The sequence below is a fragment of the Crocodylus porosus genome, unplaced genomic scaffold, assembly GCF_001723895.1.
Source record: "Crocodylus porosus isolate Cpor-Errol unplaced genomic scaffold, CroPor_comp1, whole genome shotgun sequence".
NCBI classification, from domain to species: domain Eukaryota; kingdom Metazoa; phylum Chordata; order Crocodylia; family Crocodylidae; genus Crocodylus; species Crocodylus porosus.
Window position 1 is genome coordinate 5,347,014 of NW_017728915.1, and position 26,680 is coordinate 5,373,693.

The window sequence follows — 26,680 nt, forward strand, 5'->3', positions numbered from 1 at the left end:
TGATTGGGAGGAGGGGGGTCTCAGCTCCTTGCATAGTTGAGAACCTAGCAAATCATTTAACTTTACTCTGCCTCTGTTTCCCACTCTGTCCAATGGCAGTGATGCCTGGGAGCAGTCTGAACTCCTCAGCTACATCTTTGGTGATGTCATAGGATCATAGGAACATTATTAGTATTCCAATCTTTACTGTTCCTTTTTCATTTTCATTCCCCACTATTCCTCCTTTTTTTTACTTTCCTGTCATTATTTTCCTTATGTTCATCTCTGTACATTCTCTCCTACCCTGTTTTCTGTCCTTGTATCCTGTATGCTTCTTTCAGAAAGAATTAACCAATAGCACAAAAATAGTACACTTGGCACAAAAGCAGGGCAGATTACAAAAACATTGTTGTTGCCTGTGACTTTTCCCAGCTACCTTACTATGGGAAGGATTTTTTTCTCTTAGTCCTCCCAGAAGAGCTTTCTCAGGATTTTTTCCTGTATTTCTGCAATGAAAGAAGTCCTTTCTCATTACAGTCCCCTTTACAGCAATTTAGTACTCCCATACTGTTTTTTTGGAAGCAAGAGTTTGAGATTGATGACAGGCATTAATAAAAGACTTTCTCTGGCTTAGATCCTAGATGGCTTGGGGCTGGGTCCCTCAGGGCCACCGATTCCTCCTGCTGCCTTTTTCTCTGTGATTTCCTACCCGGAGAGGCGGGCAGCCCCTGTGGCAGGAGAAGCTGTCAAACACTTTGCCTTCATTGTGCCAGAAGATGTGAGTATTGAGGAAGAAAAAAAGGATGCTGAAAACAATGCAGATGCAACCATCTCTGTCCCTACAATGAAGGTACAAGTACAGATGGCAACATTGCTTTGTTTTCTGTGCAGAAGGGTGTGTTGGGAGGGAAGTGAAGGGTCAGGGGAGCTGCAAAACCTAAACATAAAGGGATTCAGCAATGGAGCAATGACATGGTCCTGCATCTAGGAGGGTCCGGACTGGCGCCACTATCTCTAATCCTGCTAAACTTAAAAGCATGTATTTTCTGGAAGGGTATGAGTGCTTGTGCAGCAGACTCGCTTATGCAGTTCCACGATAGCGCACACAGCTGACCTCTGGCACTTGTGGCCAGTCACTTACACAAGCAGTTGATTTGATGCTCCATGCATAGAATTGTGCACACAGAGGAGGCATGTGGTTACCTGGGCCTGTTTCTAAAAATAGTTGGCTCAGTTGTTTCCTATTTACCTGCCCTTACCATCAGTATCTTTAAAGAACCATAGCTCCCTAGTTTGCTTTGAGGTTTGGTACTGCCTTGTGAACCTGATTGTGAGCCTTAGCAAATAAAAAAGACCTCTTTTTCTGCAATTTCCCTTTACATAAATGACAAATTGAATTTCAGCTCTGTTCAGTCAATGTCATTCAATAGAAGAGGGGATGGGATTGGAAGAGGAGATTACAAAGAATGAAAAGTGACAAAAGTGAGCCCATGAACCTCATTGTTATGGTTAGGATTTTGCAGGCATTTGGTATAGAGAGGTTTCCATGGTAAAATTAAAAAAACAAAAACCCATCAAGCAATAAAGGGTTTAACCTAAGTGGCACAGAGAAGCCATTATTCTGGTGTGGAATGGGCACTCATTACTTGTTATCTGTTTCACTGGCTACTAAGGGCAAGGCCTTATCTCAGGGATGACCCTGCGCAGCAACTCCTACTGTTTAATCATGACTGTGGGCTAGTGAGGGTTCTGAATCTGCTCTAGGCTTTCCTTATCCATCAGTGCTGTTATGCTTGGCATGTACTATGAGGGCTCAGTAATGTCTTATGCTGCCTGTGTTTTGGAGTCCCCCGAGTCGCTTTTTACTGTCACTTCCTCCATTGAACTGGGCTACAGGAAGAACAGGCCACCCCAACCAAAGGCCGACAGAAGAAGGACAAAGCAGAGCCCAGTCGTGAGGCTCAAAAGGATAAGCGCAGCACAGGTCGCAGCAGAAAGGGCCTTCCAGGAACAGCCCCTGGACCACTGACACCTCTGACTGACCTAAACCAAAGCACCATGAGTGGGGGACAGTCCCAGGAAAAGTTCCTCAGGTGAGCTACCAAGTGATGCTGGAGCATGGGAATATAGAGAGGGTCTCATACCCAAAGCAAACACATTGAGTTGCACCCAAAAGCAAACAGTGAGCAATTGTTTTAGAACTGGTGTAATATATTCCTTGTGGCTAATACTACTGAGGAAGGGAGCAGCCGTGCTTTCCAGTGGTCATTTCTTGGTCGGCTTCAAGGGAGTACATCACATAGTAGGAATCGGCTACACAGATATTGCATGGTCTTCAGGTGCTTGAGTGGGGATGTCCTTGTCATGTGTCAGGCCCTGGTTCCTAAGCCTAGCTGGCTGGGATACCTGTTGTGTTAGGTTTCATGAGTTACCCTGTCTTTCTTGGTGTCTTAACCCTATGAAATGTTAGAAGCTTTTTCTGTAACCACCAGGTTGAGCAGCTTCCGCTGGGTAGTGCCTGCTCATGGAGAAGTGACCCTGAAGATACATTTTTCCTCCATTGTCCCAGGGCAATTTGATCAGACCTTGAACTTTGAGATCTTGGGCACATGCCGTCAGTATCAGATTTACCTCAGGGGTATATGCACTTATCCTACCATCAGCCAGGACCCCAGGTAAGTACCTGCATGCTCACAGTAAAATTTCTCTGATGGTTTCCTTAACAGATTCTCTAGAAGATTAAATGAAATCTGGACTGCTAAACTAGACAGCATATTACAGCTTCCCCCCACACATATCACACTTGCTCTGAGCCCTTCTAGACACAGACCCTTGTACCAACATGTAATGCATATACAACCCTTGGACAGAACTCTAAGGGCATTTAGCGGGGCTAAATTACTGCAGTTCACATATCAATCAGCAGACAGAAAACAAAAGGATAAAAAGTAATGCACCAGGAATAGTTAAATGGAAGCTCTGCCTTTATCCTAAATCATGTCCCTGCTCCTGGGTGCTAACCTACTAGAACATCAGATTGGCACCCAATCTGTTCCCACTTCCCAGGGCTCTGCAATGGGTCCCTGCTGCCACCAGGGGGAGCTCCAGGCCCCAGCTCCCCCTGGTGGCAGCCTCTTGAAAAGGCAGCCCCCTTGCTGCTTTCTGGCCAGCCATCCCTGCTGCCCACCCACCTTGCATTGTCCCAGGGCTGCCACCGCAACAGGGACACCAATGACAGGCACCAGGATGCCACTGCCAGGGCTACCCTCGCCCTTCTGGGCCTCCAGCTGCACCGCCTCTGGGCCTGCCAGGCCAGCCAGAACTGATGACGGCACATCATCCACCACACCTGAGATAATGAACAGTGGCTGGAGGCATTCAGGATGACCCAGGCCACTTGGAGCAGGAGGACACCCAAGCTTCCCCTCCCCACAGACCCCAGCTGGCCCTTGCCCTGCTCAAACTGTCTATGCCCACCAGCCTGCAGTACATCAGCCACCTGTTTGGTGTGGACAAAGCCACCACTGAGAAGGCTGCCCTGGAGGCAGACCTTGTGGCAGGCCAGTAGGGGGCTCTCCTGCGTTGAGCCACCCACCTCCCTGCGCCCGACCACCTTCCAGGCTCCGAATGCCTCCCTAAGGGCACCTTATGTCCGGCCGACCCCCTTCCCGGAGCACACTCATTAGTCTGGGGGTAACCTAGCTGCTACCATCCCAAGAATGGACTCACTCTCGGCCCTGTGTCCTTGGGGAAACACAGGCCTAATGTCCTACGGGTACTCGACCCAGTACAGGCACTTGGGGCACTTCCCCAAGTCAGGGGGCAAAAAGTAAAGTCTCCCTTAGTCCGCAGACCTAAGGGGTCTCTTAGGCATAATTTAGACCCACCCCTCAATAAGTCTTCCACACCAGTCACAAAGGAAAACTGCACTGGTTACAGGGATAGGGTGAAAATAGGGTACAAGATTGAGCAATATCGTAGAAATCCTAAAGAGCAAACAGTCTGGCTGAGGTAGCCTTTTGATCACACATCTGAGTTACTGCCAGCTAGATATCTAATCAGATTGAGTAGCTTACTCACAAGCATCTTCCAAAGGCCGGTGAAGTTTCCTTTTGGAGGCAGGCGGTTTCTAGCTTGTGAGTTTTGGGGGAGAGAGCCAGTTTCAGATGGTAAAGCTCCTCTGTGTCCCCCGCATGGCTGCTGCCCCCTCCTCCTGGGCAGTCCTAACTTATATAGCCCCTGTGACCTCATTCACCTGGTTCAGTAGAGACCAGCTCCGGTTGGCTGTCTGCCAACCAGTTTGAAATACTGAGGTGTGAATCCTCTGTGATGGGCCTATTTTAATCTCATTGTCACAGGGCAGAGAATTTGGGGAGAAACCAAGGTGGCTTTCTGCCACAGACCTCGCCTACTGGGGCCAGAGGAGTGCAGGCGGGGAGGCCAGGTCAGGGGCTTGGGCATGTTGCCCGTGCTGCTGTAGATAACACGGCTGCAGCCTGGGTCCTGGGGCATGAGGATGTCCATCAGTTGCTGCATAAAGGGCATGGACTTGCGGACACTCCCCGACCAACAATTGTGGTCAGTGATGGCAACCCACTGTGCCCACAAGGCCTTGATCTTTATGTGGCATGACTGCACCAACCAGTTGTGTGCATGCTTCCACATCCAGCCTGACAGCCCCTCATAGACGTGGGCATTGGAGTGCCCACCCAGCTCAAACTGGCACTGCACCTCTGCCTCACCCCACAGCATCATGAGGTTACCAGTCTCCTCCTATGACCAGTTGGGGTCCTGGGTGGCAGACATGAGTATGGGCAGCAGCAATGATGAGGCCATTATGGGTCAGTCCCACTCCAGTTCTCTCAGCCTCTGCGCAGCTGTCCTTGTGCTTTGGGGCCTGGCCAACTGCCTGCAGTGCCCAGCACAGAGGCCTAACACGGGAGTGACAATCATGCAGCTAAGGCAATGCCCCACGACACCTGCAGGCTTGGAGCAGGCTGGTGGGGGTGAGCTGCGGGTAGGTGGAGTTAGCCCCAGCAGCCAGAAGCTGCCTGCAGCTCTAGCCTGAAGCAACTTGCAGGCCTCAACAGCATGGGTCTGTGAGGCATGCGGCACTGGGGTGCAGGCAGGCTGGGACAGCTGGCCTACAGCTTGCCCAGAGGGACATAAGGGCCTGGAATGGCCTCAGGCTCCCTGCTGGTGTACCCTAGCGCTCAAAATGCCTGTAGGCTTTTAAAGGCCTAAGGCAGAAACTGCCATAGAGGCAGCCCAGCCCTTGGGCAGGACAGGTTCCCAGCCCAGAGCCCTCGGGCTAGGCTGAGGCCGGCCCCCTACTGACAAGGCTGACCTGGGAGCAAATTTGCTTGTCTACAGGTGCATTACTGTGCAGTAACTAAGCACATATAAATTAGTGGTTTTACTGTGCAGTAAGGATGCACACATATAGATCAGCACAGTTAAGCATCTCATCTAGACACGCCCAGTGAGTGGATTTGCATAGGGTGAAAGGAATCTGAGTGTGACTGAGGTGTATCCAACAAGATTAAAAATTGTAGCTTTGGTGCGCTAATTGTAGCCAATTTCCATTACTGAGTTGAAGCCTTGGATAATCTGAAGTCAGGGAAACCCATTTAACTACTTACATGGATCTGAGTTTCCTATAAGCATGACTATATGTAGCATCCCAAAATGAGGCAGGGCAGTGCTCTTCCTCCTTTGTAGAGCTTGGGAGCTGAGGCACAAGAGATAAAATGACCTGCCCTAGAGCACACTGCCCGTCTGTAGCAGAGCAGGAGGTTGAACTCACAACACTCAAGTCCAAAGCTGGTGTCTGCCCCCTTCCCTTCCTTTCTAGCTCCTCCTTATGTTGCATAGTTTAGCCTTGTATTGATCAGATTCAGGAGCCACCATAGTTTAACCAGTTTAGAGGGGCATAAAGAGGTCTGGCCTACACCATTTAATGCATCATATCTGACTAATGCATTTTTAAATCATATGCTGAATAATAAATGCACAGGCTGGAGAGCAGAGAGAACAGACATGAGAGTATTACTGTGTGGGAAAAGATGGACCTTGCATGGAAGACTGAGTGGTCCTTTTTTACAGGACAGATGTGCTCCATGGCCATATGCTCCAGGACAATGCCAGTTCATAAACATTTTGGGGAGAGAGATGTGTATTAAGAGAGGTGAAATGTCTCTCAGTGAGACAGGGGGCAAATAGAGTGGAGGAAGGCAGTAGGTATCCCCCTCTGTGAAGAGCATTGCTTTGATTGCACTTTTCACAGAGTGCTGACTCTTACAAGGACTGCTGGGCAGACAAAGCAATTCCATCTTGTGGAGTGGTTTGATATGTAAAATTATCTATGAAAGGCCCTGGAGCCAGCCATCCTGGGTGCCCTGGCAGCCTGGGCTGCTGAGGAGCTGCTGGACCTCCCAGGGCTTTCAGACGCTTGCCTCCCTAACAGCTGGATTGCTGAGGAGCCAAGTAATAAAAGCTGGGCCGGTTCTTTTGGGCCTTGTCCACCTTCTGGCAGAACTTCCTCACAGTTGATCCATCTCTATGCAACAGTTTAATTCTGATAATTCAGCAAATTTCAATAAAAAGAAAATATTCTCTCAGAGTTGTTCAAAGGAGCTCTAGTTCCAGGCTTGTTGGATTCCACAGCTCCTCACTCATCTACTTTTCTCTTCCAGGGTGGTATTTCCCCACCGGAAGAAGTGTGTGAAACCTGATGACATCATCTTCAAACAGTATGTCATGAGCACAGGGGTATTCCATTTTGGCCCACTGCTCTGCGGAAAGTCAAGAGACCGGTATGTGTTTCTCTCTGACAGGCAGACGGCAATGATGTTAGTCTCCCAGCATGGTGCATGTCCAGTGTGTGATGACAATAACATATAAACTATCAGGGATGCTGCCTATGAACACAGAGGCAAGCAGGTTTCAGAGAGACAAAAGGCATAGGGACAGCAAGAAGGAGGAGAAGGATGACAGAAATGAGCTCACATAGATACGGTACTCACTTAGGCATACAGATTAGGGCTGTGTGAAGCTTTGGTAGCCGATTTGATTTACTGGAGGTTCGGCCCCATTTGGTGACCAAATCTCCAAATCCAGCTCGGATTGAGAGACCCATTAAAAACTCTGAATCGAATTGGATGCCCCCGAATCAATTTGGAGAGATTCAGCACCAGTTTGGAGATTTGGCCTTAGACTAAACAAGCAGCAGTCCTTGAGAATGCTGGACACAGCTGCCTTCGGCTGGTAAGCCTGTTGTGGTTTGCGGGGGGGAACCAACACCCCCATAGCGAGGGAGGGATTGAGGCTGAGGCAGGGACAAGCTGCCCAGCCAGGGCGGTGGGGGCGCTGGACTCAGGTAGGGGATGCTCCTGCCACTGCGCGCCACCAGTCTAGGAGGGCATGGGAGCAAGCATGTGCCCCTGGATCTGCACAGGGCAGGCTGAGCTGGATGGCACTCTGGGAGGCTAGCCCCAGCCACCGGCTGCCAAGCTGTGCTCTGCGGGGAGGGTGCAGCCAGGGCTGTGCTCCGGGTGGCTAGCCCCAGCTGCAGCCCAGAGCACAGCCCTGGCTCTGCCCACCCTGCAGAGCACAGTGGAGTGGGGCCCATGGGAGGGCTGCACCCACCCTAAAATTCCTCATGGTCCTTGCCACCGGCTTCTCCCCAATCCAGGTGCATGCCCCCGCCCCCATACCCTGCTGCTGCTTGCCCAACCAGGGTGTGACGGGGTGAAGCTGTGGCTTGTCCAGGAGGTGTGAGGAGGCTGGGCAAGCGGTGGGAGGGTATAGCCCCCACTCCCAGCACCTTCCACTGCCTGTCCAGAGTGCAGCCCGGCCCGGCCCACCCCGCGCAAATCCAGGGGCACATGCCCGCTCCCGTGCCCTTCTGGACCAGCAGCATGCAGCAGCATGCAGTGGTGGGAGCCCCCTCCCGAGTCCTGCGCCTCCCCACGCTGGCTGGTCACTTGTCCCAGCCCCAGCCCTAATCCCTCCCTCGCTGTGGGGGCTTTGATCTACGTCCCGCCCATGCCCTTTCCCTCCCCCCTCCACCCACCACAACAGGCTTACTAGCTGGAGGCAGCTGCATCCAGCATCCTCAAGGACTTCTCCCTGTTTGTTCTATGGCTGAATCTCCAAATCGGCATCAGATCTTCAGATCTGAATTGGCTGAATCGAATCGGGACAGTGAACTGTCCCTCCGAATGGGCCAAATCTGGATCCGAATCAGCTACTTGCTACTTTGCACAGGCCTAATACAGATGTTTTTCTAGGATTAAGGAGAAGTGGTATTCAGTATGCCAACCCTTATCAGTTCCTGCTTGGGCAAATCATCTGTAGACTCCATTGAGACTCTGTGGGGAATAGTGATGTCCAGAGTATAGAGCCATAAGCTAAAACACAGAAGATCTGGGTTCTGCTTCCAGCTTTGCCACTGGTCTGCTTTGCAAGTTACTTCACTTCCCTGAGCCTCAGTTTTTTCTCTGTATAAAATGAATGAGATCAAAGATGCTGACCCATGTTTTAAAGCACTTTGAGTTCCAATGAAAAGAACTAGAGACAACTGAGGCATTGTCACAATGGCTTATAATATATATTAAATTACTGATAAATATTAGTAAGATCTTCAGGATTTGGCCACAGTATGTATGTAAGCTTTTAAAAAATGATTGGCAAAAGAATAAACTGTGGGTTTTAAGTGGGGGGGGCATCTAGGGAGAGGTTCTGTTACTTTTTGATAGCTGAAAAAGGCCTAAAAGCTGTCTGTTCATTGCTGCTGCTGCAACATTTTTGGTTTAATATCAGCTTTTTCAAATGTTAGAAATGAAGTTATTTTCCTTTTAGAATTCTATGGAGGATTGGAGAACTGTGGTATTTTAACATCATGAAACAGTGGAATCTGAGTAGGAAAGAAGGGTTTTTTTAGCTAAACTGTATAACACTTCATTTTTTCATTTGTTCCTTTAACCTTTTAACTGCAAAGTCTGTTTTTCATTTTGGAGAACGTCTGTCTTAGTCAAAGATTCAGACTCCCCTCAACCATTTCAGTTTCCATGTGAAACTACACCTGAGATGTCCAGCAAAGACAGAGAACACAAGAGAATTTCTTGATGCTTCAAAGATGAAAACCAGACACAAAAAAACCTCTTGGAAAAGCCCATCAGGCAGCATTTCTCATAAAGAAAAAAAAGGAAGAGTCCAAGCCCAAATTATTTTTTTTCATTTCAGGTCATCTTTAAAATGACACATCCTTTTCTTCTTTGAGGGGCCTCTCCATATTCCCACTTCTGGGATCCAGTGTCTTCTCAGTGGCCCAGACATCTTAATCCAAGAAGTGGGAATATGCAGAGGCTACTCAGTTACATGTAAGAAACTCTTATTGTTATAATGCTTCTTATATTGATGGTGATCATGATAGGGCTGTTTAAGGCTGTCCTGCTGTTCACAAACTTGAGAGAATGAAGGTGAAGCATTTTCTTTGATTCCTTTACAGCTTGTTCCCCATTCTGTTTGCAGGTACAAGGCTCTCCGATATCCCAGTAACTTTGAGAAAATAACCATCCTCAACATATCCCCTTTGGAAGCAGAGGTTCACTTCTGCTTCCAGCATGATTTCAAGGCAAACACGTACCTCTTGGACCCACCCACCATGACACTGAAACCCAATGAAAAGCAGGTAGGTGACAACCAGGTACCACTCTCAGTTTGATCCCTATTCAGGAGTCATTTTTCTCTCCAAATAAATGCTTTGCTTTGTGCTTCTCTTTGTGCTGTGCCAGGAGCTGAGCATATGGGCATACCCTACTTCTGCTGGCATATTCGAAGACAGCATTGTCTGCTGCATTAAAGAGAATCCAGAGCCAGTGGTTTTCAGTATCTGCTGCCAAGGAGTGCGTCCAGAATTGGAGCTTGACCGCAAGCAGCTGCATTTTGAAAAGCTACTGCTGCACAGGTTGGGATCCTCAAGGGCTGCCCAGCTGGGCCAGTTCTTACTTCGCTGTTTCTCATTTGACTCAAGGGCTTGCAATTTATGTCCACTTTCTCTCGTCCTCTCTGGGGCTGTTCAGGATGAGGGCTGAGGTGATCACTCCAGTAGCTCTTCATAACACCCCAACATCCATTACTCACTGCCCAGCAATGAGAGCCTAGCATGAGCAATGTGGACCTCCAGCTTCACTGTCTTCTTTGGGCTAGATGCCAAGCAGCTGGTGTTATTGCAGCTTCCAGCCAGTCTGTGCTCTGGCTGCTCCAGTGTGCTCCATGAAGAAGCTCCCAAGGCTTTGCTAGCAGGTGCTGTTTGTTCCAGTGGTCAGCATGTTCTAGCCCTTTGCTTTCCAATCAGATTTCAGATCTCCTGCCAGAATGTCATCCTTTAACATCCTCCCTCCCACAAGGCCCACATCCTAGAAGCAGCCTCTCTCCAGTGACAGGCTCCATCTATGCTTGTTCAGATTTCCATAGAAAAGTACTCAGTCACACCCTGCACCTCCCTCCCCCCCACCCCCCTTTTGCACAGGCCACTCTGAGGTTGCGTCTAGGTTCACAGCATGTAAAAGAGAAGAGGCTGAGAATCTGGGCCTACTTTCCTTTCTCCTTTGCACCTGTTTTGGGTGTCCACCAGGGGCAGTACTGCCGTCATGCTCACAACTCACTATTGGAGCATCTGGCCTTATTGCACACAGCTTTGCATGCAATGTCTCCTCATGCCATTTGTGTTATTATATTTAAACAAGTCCTTTTAAGCATCAAACTCCAAATTGCACTTGCAAAGGTGGTTCAATGTCACAGTGACATGATGTAGAGTAACAGTAACACGTGGAAAAGGAACCACTCACTCACACCTCATGTCCACGTGCTCACACCAATCCACATCTCCCTAGTGAAAGCTGATCCTCCCCTACACTGATAACTGAAATCCTGAAGGAAACCTTTGATACACTTGCTCTTAACCAGTGGTCTAAATCAGAAACCCCAAGCCCTGCTGCTTTTTAGAATATATTTGAGCCCAATTTTTCTCCTGCCCAGGCAGGGGGTCAGACTTAAAGATCTGACCCCGCTTCTATGATTCTATGATCTCTATACCTCCTTTCCTGTATAGGACCAGAGAGCTAGCAAGGAGCAGGGAAAGGTGATGGAACCAGAAATAACTTTAAACAATTTTTTCAGCCCGTTCTGAGCATCCTTCTGTCTCCACAGGAAAGACAGCAAGGCACTTTTTCTGAAGAACAGCACCCCTCTACCTGTAGCCTGGCGAATCAGTGGCCTGGAGAACCTGGGGGATGATTTCTCTATGCCACAAGATCAGGGCATCATTGATCCCCACTTGGAGTTTGCCCTGCAGCTGAATTTTAGGGCCACAAAACCTCTTAACATTAAGAAGACCATCCGACTGGAGGTGAGGCAAACCCATCCCCCCTCAGTAACACCAAAGCTGTCTTTCAACTCTTGATAGGCATCAATATATTGGTGCTGAGCTTGGTACTTGAGAATTACTACACATGGGAAGTGGAATGGGTGGGACTGCTCAGTAATGGTTACTGCACAGTCATTTGATATGTGCTAGAGCAAGTACCAAATGACTGCACATTAACACCTGCATAGTGGAGGGCACATGTAGACACACCCAAAGTCATGTAAGAACAGACACAAATCTTCAAGACAGGTTGGCTTGTTCATAGGGCTTATTTAGGTGCTGCCATCTCTGACAAGACATGCCCCATCTGGTCCCAGCCAATCCCACCTGAGATAACATGACATATATTAGAATTCCCCAGTGGTCCCTGGCCCATCCCAATCTAAGCCCAGCAACATAGCACTTAAACAGCAGCAAATTGCTGAAAAGCTGACATTCCAGGAGTTCCTTCCCAATCATCACATGCTGCAAGGCTACGTTTCAGAAATGCTATCTGGCAAACTAAGCTGAGGTTTATTAGTGCCATTCACCACTCCACAGCTCTTTATAATACTGGTGTTATTGTTCTTACTCCAGTCAGTATAACTGATAATGGGTTTTTCCATGCAAGAAGGATGGAGAATTACCTAATAGCTCTGCACATGTAGACACAAGACATTTACTGCAGAGCTAATTAGTCAACTCCACAGTAACCGTCCCATCTAGATGCACCCATAGAGAAGTAAAATCCTATTGTATCATCCCATGAGATGAGCTGGATAGATAAATCCTTGAAGCTGAATGGCTGAAGGCACTAGGGATGGAATCAGGGAGGTATGGCTGGCAGTGGCAAAACCTTGTGTGATGTCAGAAGGGTGCTCTAAGTGCTGGCTGGTTTTCAGGTTTCAGACGCAGAAAACATCCTAGGAATTGTTCAGATTGAAAACATCCAAGTCCATGCTGAAGCCTATGATGTTGCCCTGGACATCAGTTTCCCCAAAGGTCAGTCTTTCCCCCACAAGCTGAATCTAATCTGGGGCGTGTTGTTAAGAATAATTGAAGTTTTCATCAATAAGGAGGTAGGCCAGGTGGATGAGTGGTTGAGACAGAAATCAGTAGAAAAGGAGTATGCAATTATAGACCATTATAATGTATACTCAGGGCATGACCAAGGTTTCACAGGCAGCCTTCATTCTGGCATCTCCTAACTTCTAAGTGCTTGACTTCACTGAGTGCTTTGATATCCAATCTAGCTTTAGATAACTTAGTTTATTTACCTACATGTGGTCCTTAAAAAAAATGAGAGCATGCTAATAGTATTAAGCACCCTAACTTGCTAATGATCTAACAAGGTGACTAGAAAATGTTGAGAGATCAGCACTGTGCAGATAATGGAGAGAGACACAGACTTGTAAATGAGGAAGTAAAAACTGAACTCCCTAGGAAGGAGCAAGGACATAAAGCCTCCAGGACAACTCTTGAGAATGGAAACTGTCTATGAAGGACCATTCTGGAGCTTCAATTGCAGATCTTGTAGTTAGGATATGTTTGGTTTTAATTCAGACTCTGAATCTCTACTCCCTCTCTCCTGCCACTTGTGGTTATTTCTATAGGGACAGATGGTGGTTTGGATTTTGGGGTCATGAGAGTCCTCGATGAAGGTAGGCAACAGCTGTCCCTGAAGAACAAAGGAAAATATGAGATTGGATACAGGTAAGCTACTGGTCATTTTGGTTGCGAGGGTGTGTTTCCTGCCCCTCCTCCCAAGCCCTTGTTTCCATCTGTATTCTCATGGATAGAATCTCTTCCTGGAATAGCTAGAGAACACACAAGGTAAACAATGCAGATCAGAGATCTTCACTCAAATATTTGATGCAAAATCCTGCTATACACCAACAACTCTGCACTGTACATCAGGATAATAGTAGTAGAGACACAACAATGCATAAACCAGTCCCCTGTAACTATGGTTTGTTTTTGGATTACACGGATTTTTTTTTTAAAGCACCTCCATTTTGCAGAACATTGTCAATTCCTGCTCTTAGCAGCTCTGAAAATTTACAAATGTGGGTTACACTTACAACCATCTGGCTGGAAAAAAAATCAGGACCTTTTGAAAATTTGGCTCCAGAAGCCAATCAACCTATTTGTTTTAAGTCTAGTCTAGAATTTCTTGAGCAAGGTTGAGTGGTACCTTAATGACCCTTTTCTCAGTCCAAATGGGTCTGATGCTTAGATGTTAATTTTGGTTCCTGACAATGTTGCTGCTTCTGGTTCTGTAACTGAACAGGTCAGCTCACAGCATCTTTGTTTTGTCTCCACCTTTCAGTTTCATACTACAATCCAGTGAAGCCAACCTAACAAATTTGAAGTCTCTCTTCACTATCCAGCCCCAAAAAGGGACGCTTGCTGCTGTTGACCGTCCCACTCAGGTCCAGCTCACCTTTCACTCCAGGAAGGAAGTAAAGATTGAGGACAAGCCAATCTTGCACTGCCAGGTAAGAGGTCTGAAGAGAAGAACTAACACGAGCTGAGTCCTGGTGGCTAGAAGATTGTGCCTTATGCTGCTGGGATGATACCTGTTGTCTGTACAGTGCTAGTTACACAAAGGGGTAGACAGACAGCTTAGCTCGTGGATTCAAGGTTACCATCCATGTATTTTTACAAGCTCCTCCGTATTCCTGATGCTTCATGAGTAGAGGCAAACAGACAGTTCTAGCTTTGGAGTAGATCAGTTTAAAGAGCCAGCACTATCCTCTCCTAAATTACATAGACTGGGTTGAGGAGCTTGACGTTGCAGTGGCTTATAGTTGCTCCAGTTTTAGTCCTTCCTAGCCAAGTATTCTCTATAGAAAGAAAAATGTAGGAGTGGACTGGCTGTAGAACAATAGTGTAACTAGGGTGGGGTGAGACATGCGCCTGCGCTGTGCATTGTCTTAGAGGGGACACCAGAATCATCCCCTCCCTCTCCAGAAACCTTTGCTATGGCAGGCACAGCCCAGTGCTGCCCAGCCATAGAAGCCAGACAGCCCAGCACTCTGTAATGTATGGACCTTCAGGAAGGCTGCTGCAGCTGAGAGGCAGGCTCACCCTGTGGCCTGGACTCCCTGGGGTCTGTCCCTGGTACCCTGTTCGCCCTCCCTCCCTCAGATACCCTACCGGCCACAGAGCTGTGCTCCGATGGCAAAAATTCAGCTCAGCCCCTCCCCCCATACACTACAGAGCACAGGGCTATCCAGCTTCTATGGCAGGGCAGTGCCTGCTGTAGCAAAGATTTCTGGGGCTGGGGGCATTCTGGTGTCCCCTGCTGAGCCTGTTTCTGAGCTGCAGCAGTATGAGTACATGCTGCTGCAGCCACAGGAACTCCTACCAGAGTGCAGAGAGAGGCAGGGAATGCTCCTACTGGGTCAGTCTAACCAATAAATTGTAAGGATGATGAGGTTCTCAAGTCAATATGGAATTTATGGTGAATGCTTAGCAAAGCATTTCATAGCTGCAGCAAGTGTGTGGACTTACAGCACTGAGACAAGGAAGTTTCCTTCAGTCCAGTTGCCAACTGTCCTCCTTTACCTAGGTCATTGAGCCCAATGTCTGTGAAGGGGGAGAGACCATCGCCAGCATTCCCATCCGTGTGTCAGTCAGTTCTTTGTTCAGCAAGTACAGCATCTCCCCTGCCTCCTTCATCAATTTTGGCTCCATGATGAATGGCACACGCAAGACCTGCACCTTCATGCTGGAGAACAAGGGAGCCCTTGACTTTAAATTTGTCATCTTAAAACTAATGAGAGATGTGCCCATCCTGCCAAGAAAAGGGTAAGAGTAAGCACTCTGCATTGATGGGAGGTAGCATAATCCAATGTGTTGGCTCTGGATTTAGGACCCAGATGCCTTGTTCTCGGGGTGGGGACCCACCCTTGTTCCCGGTGGGAATAGAATGACCCACCTTCAGTCGGACTATGACCTTTCTATACAATAATAGGCAAATTTATTGCGACACAGTGATAACAGAAAAGAAACAATACAAACAATCAAGCAATTCTATAGCTACCAATCCTAGGGCTGTCATTGGAGTCAAGGAATGTCAGGCCATGACACAAGCTTCACTCTGAAGGCACTTTCTTAGGTGTCCGATGTCAGCAGCTTGGAGGTGGGATGCTGAAGCCCCCCCTCCCCCCAGTGGGACGGATGAGACGAGCTAGTGGTGTGTCCTTTGTCCATGGTGGTCTCAGAGACTCCTCTAGGGGTACAGGGATGGGGACCCCTCTCAGGGAGGAGGAGGAGGACCCAGGGCCTTTGTTACTCTCAAGGCTCTGCTTTTAAATTCTCCTTCCCTCCTGATGACTCTTCATCCATGGCTATGGATGACTGGTCTCTCTGCACAGCGTATTTCAAGCCCATCACATGCATACCCTTCCCAAAACAAGAATTTCAGGCCTCACTCTTTGGCCTTGTGGGCTGGTGCCACCTTATTGCCACAGAGCCTGTAGCACAATGTATTTCTGCTTCCTCTTACAGAACATCTCATCTCAAGCACTCCCGTTCCCGTGAGAGTGACACAGCAGGCAAAATCTTTCTTGCTGGTAAACAGAGCAAGCGTACTGACTCTCTGCAGAAGGACATCAACCTTCTTGTGCAGGTTGGTGCATGCACCCCTTTGTCACAATCACTTTGCTGAGGCCTTGGTCCATTATGAGTCCTTTTACTCCTTTGCAAGTGACCCTGGTCTGGTGGCTGGGCTGGGGAAGCCACTGTTGCCTGACTCTGCCGTGAGCACTGTCTGTCTGTCACCCCAAGCATTCTCTTTGGGTAATATCTCTCACACTCTCTCAAGCTTTTCCTTATCCTGCATTTTCCTTTTCCATTGTCTTTACTTTCTCCTTTCCACCAAGTTTTTTTTTTCTTTTTCTAGTCTGCCCTCCAGCTCCACATTGAAAGACAAAGAATCCCCTCTGTTTTCTTTTCCTTCTGTGCTCAAATCTCCCTTCCTCTGGCTGACAGAATTTAGTTACAGCTTTCTCTACAGCTCTTCTTGATTTACCAGCAGTCATGCTTCCAGCACCACCTCTGGTAAAAGGGATCTTGAACCCAGTTCTTTACACAACCATTAGGCAAACAGGTCAGCTCTTCATGCTTCCTCTTCAGAAAGCTGTTAAAACTGCTGAGAGGTCGTTCTGTGGCTAGAAGCTCCAGAGAATGTGGTTAGGTAAACTTTTATGGAGCAAGGAAATGAACTTATCTCCTGGGACTGTTGAAGGACAGGCAATCTGAGGGTTGCATTTCTCTGGACTCTTTCCACAGGCTCGTTTGACCTTAGGTATGTTCACAGTATACCCTGGATTTGGATCTATTGCTTCAGGAGGCCAGCAGGTCATCACAGTGGATTGCTTAGCAGAGCCAGTGGGAAAGTGTGAGGAATTCCTGGCGATTGACATCACTGACAAAGACCCTGAAGACAACCCCGGCGGTGTCCCTTACACCCTGATGGCTGAGTCGTGCCTGCCAGGTAGGCACATTCTGTGCTGCCCCTTGTGAGTCACAGTGCCCATTCCCTCCTCGCCATGCAGTACAGGGGGAGCAGCAGTTCCTCATCCCTGAAGAAAGCCTGATTAAGAGGATTCCTTGGAAATTTTAGCCACATATTACTATACTTCAGCTAACTGACTCTTCAGAACAGTGATAGTCAACATTTTGGCTGCATGGGCTGGATAAGTGGTGAGGGGTTTGTCCACCAATTGAATCAGCCCCTATGGCCCAGGATTGGGCCCACTGCCAACCCTCTTGGTTCCCTGCCATCCTGCACTATCCTACTTGGGTCCCTGCTGGCCCTTGCCTCTTCACTCAGTCTCACACCAATCCAGTCTTCCCTACATACTTAATCTAGAGCACAGGCCCATGCTGTCTAGCCCATGAGGCTCCTCACATCTGGAAATTTGCCAGCAGGGGAGTGGCAGTTAGCTGCAGCCACATCCCTGCTACCAAATTCTCTGTCCTGTGGGGAGCCCCACAGGCCAGATAACATCGTCCCACAAGCCAGATCTGGCAGCCATCCCTGCTCACTTTGTGCAGGTACCCAACCCCTAGCCCTCACCCCCTTCCCCAGCCAGCTGTGCCCTGGCTGAGCCCTGCCCCAGGCAGGAGCAGAAGTTCTCAGCTCAGCCCCCTCCACCCAGCCTCCAGCTGCTGCTCAGGAGAAGCCAGGCTAGGCACATGTGGGTGGGATGGCACCACCGATCCAGGACTTTTCCTTCAATTTTCACCACTGGCCAGGACATCAGGATGGCCTATGAAATCCGGGACTACCCTAGCCAAACTAGGATGTATGGTCACCTTAGTTATATGGGTCAGAAAGGACACTTTCCATGCCTTCCAGAGCATTGGCTGCTGGCAGCTGCTGGAGATATGACAACAATGCCTGGCAGTGTGCATCACTGTGTAACTGTTCTGATAGGTATCATGGGTTCCCTTGTGTGTAACCATATTTTATCTTGCTTAACTCTAGTCCTGACTGAGTAGGTCAGTTGTTTCCCATTCTCTTTTGTATCAATACACAGCTGTCTTGGTACCTTGCATATTCCTTAGTACCTTGTATATTCCACACTAAATGTACTTAGTTTTCCAACTACTTAGGTCTCACTATCCAAGCTTCTTCTCTGAACTACTTCTAGCTTGACTCACTTCTTTAAAACCAGAGCTGGTGCAAAGTCTTGAAGCCCTAAGCAGCTCTGGAGTGCCATGGTGCTGTGCCTCTAGCAAATGTTGTCTGGTTGGTATAGTGCCCTGCTGTTCTGAGCAGACCAACGTGGTGCAGTGCCTGATGCCCTGGGGATCTCTAGGGTGAGTCAGTACCATATTCCCCAAGGGAGTTCTGGGTATGCTCAGCACTATGCTGTCTGGAGGAGCTTTGGGAATCTCTCTGCATCTTAAGGTGCACTCCCCCAAACACAGGAGTTGTGCTAGTGTTCACCCTCTATCCCACCCATACCTATAGGAGAACACAGCACCTCATGCCCCATGTAATTTGTTGTGTACAGTGTGGTGGACCAGTAGGGGGGTGCTCCTGTGGTAAGCCACCCACCTCACTGCACCTGACCATCTTCCAGGCTCTGAGTGCCTCCCTGGAGGCACCTTACATCCAGTCAACCCCCTTCCTGGAGAACATCCACAAGCCTAGGGGTAATGCCGTCACCACCCAGAGTCTGGGCTGATCTGGGACATGTGCCCTCTGGGAAACACAATCCTAGTAATCCTTGAGGGTACTTGAGGGTAATCAGCTCAACTTCTCTTTCTTCTTGCTTCTGCAGTTGAGACTCCATTCTCATTATGTTGTTTGTGACAAATAAAAAGTTCTTGAGGTAGGGACAGTCTTTACAATGTTCTGTACAGTGCATAGTGTAGTGCAGCCTCAGGCCTTGGCTCACGCTGCCATAATCCAAACAAAGCTAATAATCATGACTCTTGTTGTTTAATAAAAATCATGAGTCTAATTTGTCAATTTTGAGGTGATGTAACAGCACTGAAACCAGTGGAGTTACACCAATGTAGCAGCACAGTGAATCAAGGCCCATGTGTCTAGAAAAATCCATCAAATGAATTTCCTTTTTCAAAGATTTTGTATCGTGGGTGGAGTTTAATAGTTAATAAATGTGGTGTTTTAACTGCCCAATCAAATCAAGCACCAAAAGAAGATGAACTTGAAGAGAGGTTAGTTCTTTATTGAACAACAGTGAGTTGGAGAGTCTCAATCAAATATCTTAAACATTAGCTAGGAGAATGTAGGGAAATATCTCTGGTGCTACTTGCTTTTCTGGATATGGTGAATGTTCACTGGCAGTGGAGATGAACTTGGGACCTCTAGTTCTAAAAGCAGGAGCCTCAACTATCTGTGCTGCGTAGAAGCCTCATCCACTGCTCACTGTTCCCAAATCACAGTAGAGGGGAAACTAAGCAACATATTCAGGTTTGTGCTAGACACTAAGAGAAGGTAATGAATGAATCTGCTGCAATATTGACTAACTGATGGGGAGATTTAGCTCAGTCAAGTAGAAGCTGTACCCCTTAAAATCCAATTTTAATCCTCACTTCTGACAACCCACCCTAAGGTATGATATTACACTGACCCATGCAAAAAAGGATTCTTGAGTCAAGTTCATACCTGCCACAGTGCCAGTGGAATTACCCATAGGATGAATTTGGTCTACATTTTTCAGCTCAGAAGGGAGGACTAATCCAACAATTTCTCCTTTCTATACTCAGCCTTTGTAGTTGATGACATTGGGTCCATTTTTGAGGAACATCGCATCTGCAGCAACATCAACCTTTACCAAATTCTGCAGACTGTGGAAGGTGAAGGGGTGTTTGTGTCAGATGAGAATAAATTTATCTTCACGAACGTCCTGGTTGGGCACCAGGCAACAGCTCGGTTCAAGATCTCCAATGTAGGCAAAATTCCCTGTGATGCATTTCTTGCAGTCAAACCCATCTCCAGCAAGGTAAGCATTAGTGGTTGAAAAGGCCGTTGCTCTCTGACCAGCCACTTGGGAAGGGGGATGAACTAGATGACCTTCTGAGGTCCCTTCCAACCCTAACTTTCTATGAATCTATGATTCTGTGTATGCATTGTTGACCACTAAGGAGTCAGCTTTGCCTATAGTTATCATACACTGTTGTCTTAGATACTACGCTATTTTACAAGACTCAGAAGGGAGCATGTTTTTTCTGGTCTTTACACTGCAGCCATTAGGACACATATCCCTTTGATATCATGTCCTTTGATGGGAGGGAGAGTGAGAGCTGGAGGAAGGAATTTGTCCAATATCCCTTATGTGTGCACATGTCTGAATACCTCTAACGATGTCTGTCTGAAGGACATTTCATGTTAACACTGTCGGTTTTCCCTAAGGCTGCTGCACGCATTAATGACATCTTTGAGGTGGATCCTGTTCGGATGTGTATCCCTAGCCGCTCCCATGCCTTTGCTACAGTAACCTTCACTCCTCAGACGATGCAGAGCTACCAGTGCATTTTTGAAGCTTCCATTGATGGACAGCCAAGGTAATTCATGCCACTGCTTATAGGGAGGCTGGCTTTCCCTGATACATTTGTCCTCTGTGTGCAAAGCAGGCATGTGGCAATAACACTAGTTTGCTTGTGCTCTCTATAGCTTGGTCAGTAAATCACGAAATTTGACATTTGATATCACTGGTGATGGGAACCTCCCCCGAGTGACCATCGTGCGTCCTGTCCTCCGCAACAAACGAGGGAACCCACTGCTGCTCTTCAAGAGGCTTCTGCTAGGCCACTCGGAAAAACTTCCACTCATCCTTAAAAACAGTGGTGTTATACCTGTTCAGGTAATGGCTGGCCAGAGAGCATCTGAATAGCTGATTATGAAGCAAGTCCTTCGCTCGTTGTGGAAAAACCCTATAGAATGTAATAAGAATGAAACCAGCAGAGATGTATTAAAATCACTAGAAAACCCTTTGGAATTTGGTATGAAACAAGATTCTTTTTGAATACTCTCTGAACAGTCCTGTTGAATTCCATAGCTGGGATATAATTCTCTATGAGATTCCATGTGATGAATCAAGAAACCAGCAGATAAGTTCTCACTTTCTATCAGTTTCTCTAAAGCATTTCCAGAAGTGCTGGCTTTTCACTGCCTATCTGTGTCTTCTTTCCAATAATTGCATAGCTGTCTTCTCTAGTCTTAAATGCATGCTTTGATTTTTGTGCCCTTAAGAATCAACTTTGTTTGCTGAACCTTAATAAATCACCAACAGAAATGGGTATCAGACAGACTAATTAACAAGTGACTGACTCATTTACTGGTAAAACGTTCCCCCTTGGAGGTGTCATTTTCTGACCAATTTGTCATTTTTACTTAATATTAGAAGCAAAAGCTCTTTTTTCCCCTACTTCCTATTACTTTCTATTTTGTTTTTAATTATGAGAAGGTTTGCATTTCATTTTAATTGCATGTTATTCTGTTTAGGTACATTTTACTCCTTTCTAATTATGCACAATTATATTCTAATTAAATTCTGTTCAATTACTTTTTTAATCTTTATACTCAGTTTGATTGCTTTCTAATTGCTTCATGTTCAGTTGCAGTCTTATCTATTTGCTTACAATCTAATTTCCTTATATTACTTTGCTTCCAACTAAAAGGACATTGCTTCTGAGTTCAGCTTCCTGTGAGGCATGAACAATGTTCTCTTGATTCACAGGCTGTCCCATAGCCAAGCCAATGCTGTTGTGCTTTGTATTTTACTTTCTCCAGATGATGATTGACCTGCTGGATGAACAAGGAGTTTTCTCACTAAAAGCCAAGACAACCACAAAATGCCTCTCTCTGGCTCAGAATGAGGAGGAGGAATCCACTAGGGAAGGTAAATGCAATTGCCATGGTGGGAGGGAAGAACCAAGAGCTCCCTTGGGAAATATATTCACAGCTTCATTGACAGGAGTGATTGACACCAAGGTCTAAGAATCACCAAGGTCATCACAGTCTGGGTCTGAGAAGCAGCACTGCAGAGGCTTACTCAGGTCACTGTGTTCTGACTGGTGCTGCCCTCACCCCTTTGCATTGCTAGGACTTAGAAGGACATCCCATAGTTCTTTGTGTTGCAAGTAATTCAAACTCATCTAGAATCTTTCCTGGTGAATTGTGGGAGAACTTGTCTGTCTTTCCAGGCAACACAAGGAAAATTTCAGGAGGGTATTGAAGGACTTGGAACACTTGAGAATGTTCTCACTGCAAAGTGGGCAGATTTAGCCACTTGCTTGGGCTGGGCCAGCTGACCTGGGTTGAAAGCACCACATGGATGAAAAGGAGCCTGAGTTAACTGTAGTGAAGACTCTTCAGGCATATTTACACTGTCAAAGGACCAAGTTAGGAAAGGCCACACTGAAGCCTGGCACGCTCACTCCAGGTGTGCTACACCCTGAAATGGACATATGTATATGAAGTGCCTCCTTAGTTTGACACTGTGTGCACTGATAAGTGCCTCATGAGACAGAGCTTGTGGGCATGTCTCCAGTGTTGCACTTGGATATTGCAGCTGGTTTGCAGTGTATCATATGTAGAGTCTTGTGGGTACTCCTTGGTTGGAGAAAGGTTAAGGGACATCACTGTAACAGAAATGCGACCTTGCTAAGGCAGTAGGCAGTCAGCAGCAGTTCTCATCTGTTGATCTCTGGCAGAAGCTAGAACTATTGAGGCACCAAATGTGTGGAATTGGTCTGGCCTTTGGTTTTTGTCTCAGTGATCTGAAGTGGGGATGGTAGGTCTTGAGCAGCTTCCACTCTTCCATACTGGGCACATCTACATATGCAATTAATGCACCTGAATTTTTGCCCAGAAAACTCAGGTGCATTAAACTGCATCCCCATACACATCTGAATGTGCACCTGTCTGGAGCAGTTCATTTCAGAGATGTTCCTTCCCTGCTCTGCCCCTCTGCAGCAGCCTGGGGAAGCTCCTGGCCAGCCCAGGTGCTGATCCTGATCCCCACACAGCTAGGAAATCTGTCTTCACTGCTGAGCAACTCCCTTCCAGCCTTGTGGAGATCAGGACCCATGGAGCTGGAACAGTTCTCCCCACCCCCTGTGGCCCCCTGCTGCCTAGGCTGATCTGGAGCAGTTTGCTCCTGGGCACTGTCTACACGTGCGCTTTGGCTAGGAAACAACACAGTAGACTAACTTTTGGCTAGGAAACAACACAGTAGACTAACCTATTGCACAGTAATTGCTGTGCATGTGTAGACAGTGATACTTTACTGAGGATTAGTCTAATGCACAGTAAAGCATCTCACATAAATGCACCAACTCTTGCCTAAGCCTATATAGTGAAGATTTTGGTGTGATGGTAGCAGGACTCTGTACAAACGGATTCATCAGGAACCTGACTACACCTCTTACGCATACGCCACAATCCAGAGGATTGATGATTGCCTACTATATGTAGAACAGGCATTCTGTGCTTCACTGCATCTCTCCCTAGCACAGGCCTTTGATGATGTAGACATGCCTTTGGGCCCTCTGCACACTGAGTCTGATATTATACCTCCTCCCTGTGTTACTGAGCTATCCCTCCAAGGGAGCAACAATTCTCAGGCAGCCAGTTGTTAGCTTGTTTTTCTGTTTATGCTCATAGAAAAAACTTTTCACCTGTGCATCCATATCTTATATATAATTTCAGGCTTTCATATTCCATTGCTTTGTAGGAAGAAAACCACATACTGCATCCCTTATCCTGCATAATGGGGAATCAGTGGAGTTCGATGTTTTTTTCAAACCCAGCATGGCCCAGCGGGTAGAAGGGAGGATTCATCTGTTAGTGGTGGACAACCAGTATGAGGAGACCAACATTCAGATGGTGGGCGAAGGCTACCAGGATGATATCACACTAGATAATATCCATGGGCTGGTAGACAGCATTGAGGAGAATGCTGAGGGGCAGCTGGAAGATGACATTGTGGAGGGTAAGAGAAAGAAAGGAAGCTGGTGAAAACTGTGCAGCCCTTTAGAGTCTTGAAGATGTGAATACAGATTGGAATGACTTGAGGTCTGCACATATGTCTTCTAAAGTCAGTGGGGGTCTTGATGTCTAATGACCTGGGGATTATGTTGAAGGGAATCCACAGTCAACCTAGCTGTGAATGGCACTATCTCATTCACGGTGGGGAGTCAAAGGTGGCTGGACATGCTGCTGGCCACATCACTGTCCTGTAGCTGTTGGCTACAGAAACTGGCTAGCTTTAGCCAGGCTGGCCCAGTGGAATGGAAGACTTGGGTGGGCCTTTGACCTTTATTTCTAAATTGGGAAGAAGATAAAGTAAAAGGAATAGCAGATGGAGCTGGTATTTAAAACGTGAACACATCCAGCATGTGTACACACACACTATAGATTCGTGAGGTTGGCAAAGGTAGCAGCTTCTCCTGCTTTGGGGGGCCCAGGAGAACCATGCTATTGACAGCAGGCAGGAAGTACAGAAGAACACAAGAGTGATGAGGAAGTTTGAACCTGGCTACACCTGAAGCAAATAGTGCTCTTAATGAGAGGCTGAAAGTCAGCAATGGATAAGGATACTTACACAAGTATCCTTAAAAGGGTGGCCAGGTTGGGATCACCCAGGGTCAGGAGAAGCAGCCAAGATCTGAGGGGAGCATGCAGAGTCCGAGTGTAGGGAAGGCAGAAGCCAGGTGATCTGTCTGGGGAACTTAGTCAGAGATCCAGAGATCTGGGCAAAGCATGGGGTCAGGAGGTTAAACAGGAGATCAAATCAGAGCTGGCTCAGAGAACCAAAGGGTCAGGCCAAACTTAGGGCCCAGGGGGAAGCCAGGTCATGTGTCCAGAGAATCTGTCAGAGGGCCAATAGCACCACAAAGGTACAGTAGCCTAGGTACAAGGTTTTAAGCCTTGTCGCCTGAACACTTCCTCATCTGGGTCAGGGGTTTATAATGGAAGGGGTGAAGGGTCAGCTGACCCTGGCTGACCACTCCAGTGGCAGCAGTTTGTGTGTAGCTAGGCCCAGGATGAGGGTTCTAGCTACCTGAGTTTGCCCCTGTGTGCTAATGAGGAGGTAACAGACTGGGATGAAAAGCTATGCCAGGCAGGCTGAGGCCCGGGTTCTAGGCTATGGCCTGACACCACCAGTCCACATTCACATGGCATCTGGTGGAGATGGAGATGTAAAGGAACTGCCAGCCCATGCTGTGTGGTACTTGTTGTGCCCTCTCCTAAGCTTGGGTCAGGATGTCCAGACTGTGGAATAAACTCCCTCCAGAGGTGGTACAATCATCTACCCTAGAAATCTTTAAGGGGAGACTGGACGGTCACCTTGCTGGGGTCACCTGACCCCAGTTGTCTTTCTTGCCTCATGCAGGGGGGGTGGACCCAATGATCTTGTGAGGTCTCTTCAAGCCCCTTACAAACTATTAATCTCTCTGCATGTTTCTTAGGATATCTGAATTTGTCTCCTCCAAATGGTAGTTGCATGCTGTAATCTGTGTCCATCTGTTTCACTATGGAAGCAACCCATCAATTGCAGCAAGTGAAGGAATGCCTCTGTGTCAGAGCATGTTGCTGTGGAATAGAGCTAGATACATTGGTTCAGGAGGGACTGCTTTAAGCCATCTCTGTCTGAAGCAAGCTTGTGAATGCCTGTGGCTGAGCAGGGAGAACTGGTGTAAATATATATGTATGTGTATGAGAGGAAGGGCACTTCATGAATCATAAGAATCACCATTCTTGTTCTTAGCTACCAAAGCAGATCATATTCAGTTTGGGGACTGTCACATTGGGAAGCCCTACCAAGTGACCTTCTCAGTAACCAACCGCAGCAAAGCAGACGTGATGAGGTTCGAATGGCCCAGTGGCACTCCATTTAACTTCTCCCCCCAGGTATCTACTTTTGTCTTTTCTGGGTGCATAAGAAGCCACTTAGTTAGTGACTTGTAGTCAGGAATGCTAACCCTGACTTGGAAGATAATGCTCATCTCTGTCCTGCAGGAGATCCAGTTTATTTCTTGGTTCTTGAGCTTGCTGGGCCTGGGAACTGTGTTATGGCATATCTGGCCAAACTAAAGGCAAAAAAGGACGAGGGATAGGGCTGTATGAAGCAACTGCTCTTTCTCTCTGAGGGCTGTTCATGGCAGAAGTCAACTTAGCTCAAAATAGCTGCCTTCCTTTGTTAAACAAAGCCAGTGAAGGAGACCATGAGTTGCTCAGGGTTGTGGTGTCACCCAGTCTTCTCTTCTTTATCGGACCTGACAGAGCAGTTTTCTTTCTACCTCTCCTGCAGTTGGTTCCTCCAACTGGTGGCTACTGGGCACCACATAAGGAAGTAAACACAACCATTGCCTGAATTATGGATACGTAGAAGTGAATCTGGTTCTGAATCCCCTATAAATAAATACATGGCCAATGCAGAATTACATCATAACCTATGTCAGTCCTTTCTTTGCTGGTCATTGACCTGCCATTCATGAAATATTGGTCTTTCCCCTGTGATGCCCTCTAGGTTGGCCATCTCCATGCTGGCTGTGCTAAGGACATAACTGTGACCTTGAAATCCAGTGTTCCTGTCTCCTTCAAAATGCACACAGTGAAGTGTAAGGTGTGCAGAATCACCTTTCATCTCCCAGCAGACCAGGTCTCTGATTGGGACGACCGCCTGCACACTGTCAAGTGGGTGGATGCCGCAAGAAGCCTTCCAAATGCATGCCCCACAAAGAAGAAGGTAAGAAGCAGGGTAGTAAAAGCTAATATACCAAGCACAAAAGGTTTCT

General features: G+C 47.4%; 1 protein-coding gene across 2 annotated transcripts in view; it reads left to right on the top strand.

The window, feature by feature from the left end:
* Positions 1-26,680, top strand: part of HYDIN (HYDIN, axonemal central pair apparatus protein) — a 383,645-nt gene that overhangs the window by 322,279 nt on the left and 34,686 nt on the right. For both annotated transcript variants that reach the window (XM_019535579.1, XM_019535580.1), the window contains exons 46-65: positions 614-829; positions 1,876-2,072; positions 2,472-2,654; positions 6,675-6,794; positions 9,514-9,673; positions 9,777-9,949; positions 11,194-11,392; positions 12,292-12,391; positions 13,003-13,102; positions 13,719-13,887; positions 14,964-15,202; positions 15,905-16,025; positions 16,688-16,892; positions 19,643-19,878; positions 20,289-20,440; positions 20,550-20,739; positions 21,669-21,777; positions 23,614-23,871; positions 25,651-25,793; positions 26,413-26,631. In XM_019535579.1, the coding sequence (XP_019391124.1) occupies positions 614-829; positions 1,876-2,072; positions 2,472-2,654; positions 6,675-6,794; positions 9,514-9,673; positions 9,777-9,949; positions 11,194-11,392; positions 12,292-12,391; positions 13,003-13,102; positions 13,719-13,887; positions 14,964-15,202; positions 15,905-16,025; positions 16,688-16,892; positions 19,643-19,878; positions 20,289-20,440; positions 20,550-20,739; positions 21,669-21,777; positions 23,614-23,871; positions 25,651-25,793; positions 26,413-26,631 (3,489 nt within the window). The remainder of the gene's footprint in view (positions 1-613; positions 830-1,875; positions 2,073-2,471; positions 2,655-6,674; positions 6,795-9,513; positions 9,674-9,776; positions 9,950-11,193; positions 11,393-12,291; positions 12,392-13,002; positions 13,103-13,718; positions 13,888-14,963; positions 15,203-15,904; positions 16,026-16,687; positions 16,893-19,642; positions 19,879-20,288; positions 20,441-20,549; positions 20,740-21,668; positions 21,778-23,613; positions 23,872-25,650; positions 25,794-26,412; positions 26,632-26,680) is intronic.